Genomic DNA, 9,058 nt, shown 5'->3' with positions numbered 1-9,058 from the left:
AGACTGGGAGAAAATCTTTGTGAAACACATATCTGATAAAGGACTGGTGTCTAAAATATATAAAGAATGCTTAAAACTCAACAATGTAAAAACAGCCCAATTTTAAAAATCTGAACCTCACCAAAGGAAATATACAGATGGCAAATAAACATGTGAAAAGATGCTCAACATCATATGTCAATAGGGAAATACAAATTAAAACAACAATGAGATACAACTGCACACCCATTAGAATGGTGAAAATCCCAAACACTGACAACACCCAATGTCGGCAAGGATGTGGAACAACAGGAACTCTCACACACTGCTGGCAGGACTGCAAAATGTTACAGCCACTTTGGAAGGCAGTTGGGCAGTTTCTTATAAGACTAAATATTCTACCATACCATGCAGCAATTGCTAAAAAATAGTCTTTGGTATTAACCCAAATAAGCTGAAAATTTCTGTCCACACAAAAGTCTGCATACAAATGTTTGTAGCAGCTTTATTCACAAATGCCAAAATTTGGAAGCAAACAAGAGGTCATTCAACAGGTGAATGGAAAAACAAACTGTGGTACATCCATACAATGGAATATTGTCAGTGAGACAAACTGTGGTACATCCATACAATGGAATATTGTCAGTGATTAAAAAAAAAGAGCTATCAAGCTATGAAAAGACACGGAGGAAACTTAAACACACATTGCTAAGTGAAAGAAGCCAGCCCGAAAGGTTAGATACTATATGATTCCACCAAATGACATTTTAGAAAAGGCTCATGGGGAATGCTCATGGTGTTTATGGAGACAGTAAAAAGATCAGTGGTTGCATCAAAAGTGAACCCTACTGTAAACTATGTACTTCAGTTAATAGTAATGTATCAAAGTTGGCTCATCAAGTATAACAAATGTACTTCACTAATGCAAGATGTTAGTAATGTGGGACACTACGGGTGTGCTGGAGTGAGGGAATATATGAGAACTCTCTGTACTTTCTGTTCAATTATTTCTGTAAACGTTAAAACTACCCTAAAAAATAAAGTCCGTTAATTAAAAAAAAACCACAAACAAAAGATGCTCAACATATTTAAGGGCATTCTGAGTTTCTTATTTTGATTAAAACTGCTATGTCTACTTTCCCCTACCGACTCCTGTTTTGTTCTGCTTTTCTGTCAATGTTTGCAAAAATGTTAGGCCATATAAAGAGGATCATCCAAGGTGCCTTCCAGAATAATTCCTTTTTGCATCTGGAGGTAAATCATTCAGCAAAAGACGTGGGAAAAGATTTCTTTCACTTATTAATCCAATTAAAAATAATGAGTGCTAAACTAAAATTACCAACCAAAATACCAAAGATGAGCAAAACAAACGCCTGTGGAAATAAGGAAAAAAGATAAAGAACAATTAGAGCATTATTTTAAACCTTCATGTGCTCCAATAATGTACATTATAGTTCAAAATACATTAACTTTCGTGAGGTAGGTAAAATACTTAATTATAAAATGACAAGTTATTTCTTAAAATAAGATTCTTAAAAGAAACAAACAAAAATCAACCTACCCCCAACTTTTTCCATGAGAGAAAATCCTCTCTGCTCAGTTTAAGATAAAACAGTCCCGGGAACACAAAAATCAAACATGTTGATGTACTGGAACCTTAAAGTGGGGAGGAAAAGAAAATAATATTGCCAGATTCAGATGTGAGACTGGATGACAATTTAATCTATTTTAGAAAATGGAATTTTTGAAATAGAAAACTTACCAACTACACCAAGTACATTCCTAATGTCAGGGACATATATTGCAAGTAAAACAATGATAATATTGAGAGCTATAGTGATCAAAGAATGGCGAATCCATGAGAATGGAAAATTGGAGAAAAACATCATCATTAAAGCTTTCCTTGCCTGTATAACAGAAAAAGATTTAAGCAAAGAGGAGGTAACAAAGCCAAACTACTTGCTTAGGGAAACACATGTATGGTACAGTTACCATGATATTCTTGCCCTCTAAACCATTTAGATTCCAAAAATATGGCACAATCTATTACTGTAAGGTATTTATTGCACAAAAACTGAGAAATATACCTATCTGTGTGAGCTTCATAAAAACTGTTTTGGTTTTATTCTTTTTTTTTTTTTTTTGTGGTACGCGGGCCTCTCACTGTTGTGGCCTCTCCCACTGCGGAGCACAGGCTCCGGACGCACAGGCTCAGCGGCCATGGCTCACGGGCCCAGCCGCTCCGCGGCATGTGGGATCTTCCTGGACCGGGCACGAACCCGCGTCCCCTGCATCAGCAGGCGGACTCTCAACCACTGCGCCACCAGGGAAGCCCTGGTTTTATTCTTGAAAAAATTTTCACATGCAATTTCTTTCAGTTGTATAATTTTCAAAATTACCAACAATAACACTTTGTGAAGAAATCACAGAGTATCATTTTCATGAAATTCAACAGATAAAAGAACAAATGGTTTAAAACAGAAAAAGAAGTCATGGCATGATAAAGAAATACCATTTGCTGTTTTATGTTATATTATCTGTTTCACAGCATGTAAATGTGAAAACTAGTTCATGATGCTCTCTACTGCTAAGGCGGGCAACAGGCAGTCCTGTCCCACAAGCATTTACCCAGCCCCCGCTGCACTCCTGGTGCTGCGGTCCCCGCAGGGAGGAGGCCCCAGTCTCAAGGAGCTCCCCGTTCAGGGGCTCAAGTCGTCCACTAGAAGCATCTGTACCCAAAGCCTATGATTCCATTCTCCCAGAAATTCTCAAGAGTCTTACATATGGCAACTAAATGCCGAGTGATGATCTGCTGTGCCCCTTAAACTATAACTCTAGAGCAAATAAAATCCGTGACTAAGATTAGACTAGAACGTCTATGTGAAAATAAATTTCCAATAAACTAGAAGGAGCTTATTTTTGCTGACTTGACTTTTTCCTCTTCACGCACATTCTTTTGAAAACAGAATACAGAATTAAAGGGGGAAAAAAACCCCAAAAAACTTTAGAAGAACTATAGTCTCTAAATTGGAAACAATGCTGTGGGAGAGCGTAAATCTAAACTAAATCTGAAAAAGCACAAATTAGTTTAGCGGTTCACTGTTATTTTTGTGCTTTCATGGGGCCATAGGCAAGTATGAGGTCTTTGATCAATTACTGGACAAATGAATAAGATATACAAGACTAGATGTGATTCAAACATTCTAGTCTGTAAAGAATTAGTGTTGCCATATTAGGGAGCTGCTACACCAAGCAACAAAACCTTTAAGAGTACTTACAGGGAAGTGGATTAGAGGGACTGTCAAAAGCACAGCAAATAGTATGCATAACTTCACAGTCATGACGACAACATCATGTGGCAAGTATTTACTATAACCTTGTAGTAATTCTGACGCCACACTGTCTGCAAATTTAAAAAACAATAATAAGGATCACATTATAAACTACTAAGATGTTAATAACAGTAACATTATTTTCCTTTGCACAAACGGATCTTAACAGATTTTGGATCCCCGGTACCAAATCCATCTCTGGCCTTTTTCCTATCCTATGAAACACAGAGACATTAAGTAAGTATCTTCTGGAAACCTACAGTGTTTTCTTTTAATGAAACTAGAAATTGGCCCAGGCAGAATCTCTAAAATTATGACAATGAATATACATTTAAGAAAATCTCTTTAGAACTTTTCCATAATCTGAAGGTTTGGAACAACACTTTTATAAAGTGCTTTCATGTATACTACTGAATTTGGTCCTTATGATAACAATATAAGATAGGTAGCTAGGCTAAAAATTATTAACTGACTTGCCCAAGATCATACAGTACAAAGGGGCAGAGCTGGCAGAGCTGTACTCCCAAATTGTTTTGATGTCAAAGCCTTTCCTTAATTTTGCAATGTTTTCTAGGATCTTATAGTTTCATGCATGCTACCTGCTTCATCAACATCTCATCTATAGATTCATCTTTCATAAAAGAGAATGCTTCCTTAGCAAGGATAATGGCTTCCTTAGCAAGGGTAATGGCTTCCTTAGCAAGCCAGTGTGGTAGTCAGTGACAGAATCTGAACAAGCTGACCATGCTTTGCTCCCTGGTGTTCTGCTATCCTCACGTCTTCCTCACTCCAAGCCAGAGGAGGGCTATTAAGAGTGAGAGTTCTTAAGAACACTCCATATCACTGCCTTGTAGGGAAAGATGAGTTTGTACTTAAAATAGAATTGTGGGGGTTTTTTTGTTGTTGTTTGTCTTTTTAATTTGACACCATACAGTTTGGAAAAGTCACTTTGGAGAAAATAAAAAAACAAATCAAATACACCTCTGTTTTCAAATACTTTAAAATTTAAAGGGGAGATAAGATGAAGACACACACATATAATAGAAAGTGTGTAAACACAGACACACTTAAGCGGAAGAAGAAGGTCTAAACAAAGAGCTATGGTGATTCTGAACAGGGAAAGATAACTATGGCTTTGGGATGAACATGAACGAAATCCAAGAAGACTTGAGAAGAGTCATCATGATATAGTGAGCAGCAGGGTAGTAGAGGGGCTTGAATTCTGCGATCAAACAGACTAAGATTCAAATCCTACTCTTACTAGCAACTTAACTTCTCTGAGTTTTTATATTTGTAAAACGTGGACAATAATATATTGACCTACAGAGTTACTGTGAACATGACATGAGTTAATGTATGTGTGCTGACATTCAAAGATGTGGGGAAGAAATTCTCTCTGGTAGCAATACGCAACCGAGAAAATGAGCAGCCCAATAGCACTTCAGAGGCTGAAAGACTGTGTGGTAGAGAAAAGAGAGTAGTGGGTGATAAGGCTGGAAATGCATTTAAGACCAGTAACAGAGCGCTTCTTAGGGTCTGGACTCAATCTGGTAGGCCACAGAGATGCAATGGCTTCTGAAGAACAGTGCATTATGACCTGAACTAAGCAGGAAGACAAATTGGAAGAAAAAGAGGCCCAAAACAGGAATAACAGTTAGAAGGCTACTGTCATAACCACTGAGAGGTAATGAGAATTTGAACTAGATTAGTAATAATGGAAATGGGATAGAAACTAATTGTTGAAAGTATCAAAGACATACTTGATATAACGTGGGACTAATGGATCAAATAAGAGATTAAGAAGAGCCAGGAAAGCTGGATTCTAGTCCCAAATATGTGAGATACTTGTGACTCTTTGGAAAAATATAGCAAACTATTTTATTTCCACTTTATGAATCATAAAAATGAGCTATTAACACTTACTGCTTAAGAACTTTGTAGACTTTTAAAATGGTCTGGTTATTATGCAACATTTGGGTATTGGCCTGGTTTATCAGAGGAACACTTTTTATTCCTCACCTTATAATGCTTTAACATCTGTAATCAGAGCCAATATTATTAATCTAGGTACATACTTATTGGTCCCTTTAATCTGATAAAATTTAGATATTAACTAAGCCTTGAGAGCACTGAATGAAAGGATCCCAAGCAACTCCAGAAGCCTGAAGAACTAGATTACAAATTCAAAATACCTGTTACATGTCTACTTTCTACTTTCCCAAGACAAAAACCTTTTTCCTGAGCCAGTCAATTCTGTGTTCCTAGCTGAGCCTTATGCAAGGGATAGAGTACAACACACTTCTCTGCATTCAGACAAATCTCTACAAATCTCAGGAAGAACCTGATGGTGATCTCTGCAAGTTATATCTTCTATTGAAGTCAGGAGGCTGCCCTGTTTAATACACACTGTCAAACAGGGGATGAAGTTTATAAAGATTATCACAGAGTAACAGAAAGATCACTGGATTAATATTCAGGAGACATGCCACTAATTGTAAGACAGGTCACTTCACCTCTTGGACTTAAGCTACTCACCTATAAAATGAGTTGAAGGCGTTAATTTGTGACAAGCCCTTCTGATAAGGTCTCAAGCTCAATCAGCAATTTCTTTCTGTAAGACTGAGAGCTACTGCTATTCCAATAGAAATATACTGTAAAAGACTTTCAACCCCAAAAAGAAACACTGTGAATAGCAAATCAATATCTGAATCTTCTTCTGTCTTTGGAGAAGGAACTTTTATATAATTCTTTCTTTCTTTTTCTTTCTTTCTTTCTTTCCTTCCTTCTATCTATCTATCTATCTATCTATCTATCACCTACTTACCAGCCTACCATGTGATTTTCTTAGAGCTGTATTTCTCCATTACATAAAGCATGGATATTCTAAAGAATCTGCATCAGTGGAAAAGGGCTAAGTCAGAGACAACAGCTTTACTTGATAACCAGGAAAATGCCTGTGTAGGAAACATTTCACATACATGATGAAAATATTTAGCCTCTGTGTTAAGGCAAAAATAGATAGATAGATAGATAGATATGCCTGGAGCTTAAGTGAACCAGGTTTTTCCAAAAGTTCACTTTGCGAAAAACTTGGAATGAAGGGAATCTGGATTCTGTGGCATAATTCCTGAGGAGGCAGCACAGTAATAAAGGCATTGACTCTGGAAAGAGTCAGAATTGGATTCAAATCCCAACTCATTATTTTTTTGGGGGTTTTTTTTTTTTGGGGGGGTACGCGGGTCTCTCACTGCTGTGGCCTCTCCCGCTGTGGAGCAACAGGCTCCGGACGCGCAGGCTCAGCGGCCATGGCTCACAGCACAGCCGCTCCGCGGTATGTGGGATCCTCCCGGACCGGGGCACGAACCCGTGTCCCCTGCATCGGCAGGCGGACTCTCAACCACTGCGCCACCAGGGAAGCCCCCAACTCATTATTCATTAGCTGCAGGTACTGGCCAAAGTGCCCAACCTATCTGAGCCTATATCTTGCAGAGTCGTCATAAGGACTGAGTTAGGCAATATATATAATAAAACACCTGGCACGTACAGAATAAATGTTAGCTCAATAAATGCATTAGCATCCATCCTTCCTCCACGTCCCTTTCCATCTAAGTTTTCTTATAATTTAACATAGCTTCTAATATCTCGTGGTAATATTTTTGCAACTACTTTTCAGCTGTCCTGGAAATTGGTAGGCCGTTTGAGGTTTCTTCCAGATAGCTCTATTGATCCATAGTGAAGAAAAGGAGGTCCATTTTTTGGACTTTTTCTCAATTTTGGAAGATCCCTAAATATAATAGTATTTGTGCCAGGTGACAATTTCAATTTATAAAAATATACAGCTATTCTACTAAGTTTTTGCTGAATCCCAACAAAGACCCTGCTGTAGTATCTCATTCTTATAGAAAAGCATCACTGTGCTCAACTCTGTACGAAGACAAACGCAACAAGCAAAAATAGAGTTTATGCATTTCAAGAATTTTATTTCCTTAACAATGATCAAAAAAGTTTAACCATCTGCTTTAACTTTCCCTGTAGTGTATCCATGCTCATGTTGGAAGTAGGAAGTAATGCTCTTCCGGATGGTGTGTACAGAGCTCTACCACTCTTATTCAACATAGTACAAAAATGCAAGAGCAGATTTAGATTCATCAGTCACCTTTATTAGTGTTGAAATGACATAGAGTTAGCAAGAAAAGGACTATATAGAGCAATTATAATTTTCTCACACACTGAAAAGTCTAAGATAATACACTGATAATAATATACTGAAAAGTTACCATATTTAAATTGTTTCATTAATGACAGTAAGAAGAGAAGTACAGTGCTGAAAAAAGAGCACCTGAAATTATGAAATAATTGCAATAATAATGGTAACAGTAATGATAATACACCACCAGCAGTAGCTCTCCTTTGTGGAAGATGGCTGTGTGCCAGATACTGTAACAGGCATTTTCCATATAACTTATTTCCTCTTCAATATAACTCTATACAATTATCCCTGTGTTACAGATTAGGAGATGAAGACAGTACAAGGTGAAGTACCCTGGTTCAAGGCCACACAGCTGGTTAGAGCACAGTGGTTTTTTGAATCATATTTGTTGGGTTTCAAAATTCATACTCTTTCCACTGGGCTTAGGAAAGGTAGTTATACAAGTAAATGTCCAAATACTTGTCAGACCTGAAAAAACTCTGGAAGGTAAGCAAAGCACCATTACAAGCCATCGTGAATGTCTAAAACCTGAAACACATGCACAAGGCCACTGACGGTGAAATCAGAGTCAGAACAGCTAAATATCACAAAAGTAACAATAGCCATCTACCTGGAGCGTTGTTATAGGGGCATTCATAAACTGAAAAGTGTATTCAAGGATTTGACAAACTGAGTGCAGTTTGTTATAATGTGTTTGTTTGCAAATTAAACAAGTGCGTTTGCAAATTTAACAAGAGAGCTTACAATTTTTTTTCTTGTTCTAGACTTTTAAGTTTTATTTTTTCTTGAGGTTCTTACCAGAAGAGAAAAAAACTCACCAAGCACATAACTTTTCAAAAGTAAATAAAAGAAAATTTTACTTTTATTTTATGAATTTAAAAGAATCCTTTAAAAATTTAGAGAGAAAGTTCATGGCAAAGCACAGAATACACACTGCAGAACTGTGTGAATTAAATCTAAAGGCAGAGGTCTCTGACATAAGGGTACAACTATAGTCCAGGTAAAACCCTTTCCTTTCTCAACTTGTTCGTTTGCAATTAAGATGACTGATTCTCTCAACCTCCCAAACTGCTGAACTAGAGTCTAACATATTGAATTCTCAATTAAAAAAAAAGAAAATCATTATTGCACTTTTTTTTTTTCTCGTAGAAAGACTTCAATGTTTCTAAGCCCGAGATTTTACTTGGGTGTTTAAGAAAATTTCCATATGAAGTTATCAATCTTGAATTTGATCCACCTTTTTAAGAGAAGGAAAATCAGTTCTTTAAGGCCCGTAGAGCCACCACAGTGGTGCACTGAATTCTGGCAGCCTGAACAAATTAACTTGCTAATGAAAGGCAGAAACAAAGTCCATATTCAGGTGTGAGATCAACTACAGAACAATTTATTTTGTCATCTATAATGAAATAATATACTTACCATAAAAAGTGAGGTACCCAAAGAGTGCAGATATAAAATAAATGAGAAAACTTAAAGCAATTGCTGTATTGGTTACATTCTGCATCCTTTTCTTAGACGGTCTAAAAGAAAAAAAATG

The 9,058-nt window shown here is 37.0% G+C and overlaps 1 protein-coding gene across 4 annotated transcripts in view; it reads right to left on the bottom strand.

Moving 5' to 3' along the window:
* Nucleotides 1-470: 470 nt before the first annotated feature.
* Nucleotides 471-9,058, bottom strand: part of SLC38A6 (solute carrier family 38 member 6) — a 74,106-nt gene continuing 65,518 nt past the window's right edge. For 3 of the 4 annotated variants that reach the window (XM_004262101.3, XM_033420599.2, XM_033420638.2), the window contains 5 exons: nucleotides 8,941-9,041; nucleotides 3,258-3,382; nucleotides 1,742-1,886; nucleotides 1,541-1,635; nucleotides 471-1,352 (listed from right to left, as the gene is read on the bottom strand). In XM_004262101.3, coding sequence (XP_004262149.1) covers nucleotides 1,272-1,352; nucleotides 1,541-1,635; nucleotides 1,742-1,886; nucleotides 3,258-3,382; nucleotides 8,941-9,041 — 547 coding nt within the window. In that variant the 3' untranslated portion in view covers nucleotides 471-1,271. The remainder of the gene's footprint in view (nucleotides 1,353-1,540; nucleotides 1,636-1,741; nucleotides 1,887-3,257; nucleotides 3,383-8,940; nucleotides 9,042-9,058) is intronic. The other variant, XM_033420815.2, reaches the window with a different exon arrangement.

The sequence above is a fragment of the Orcinus orca genome, chromosome 2 (genome assembly GCF_937001465.1).
Source record: "Orcinus orca chromosome 2, mOrcOrc1.1, whole genome shotgun sequence".
In the NCBI taxonomy this organism is placed as follows: Eukaryota; Metazoa; Chordata; class Mammalia; order Artiodactyla; family Delphinidae; genus Orcinus; species Orcinus orca.
The sequence above is the reverse complement of the archived record's forward strand: the minus strand, read 5'-3'. Positions and strand labels throughout refer to the sequence as shown.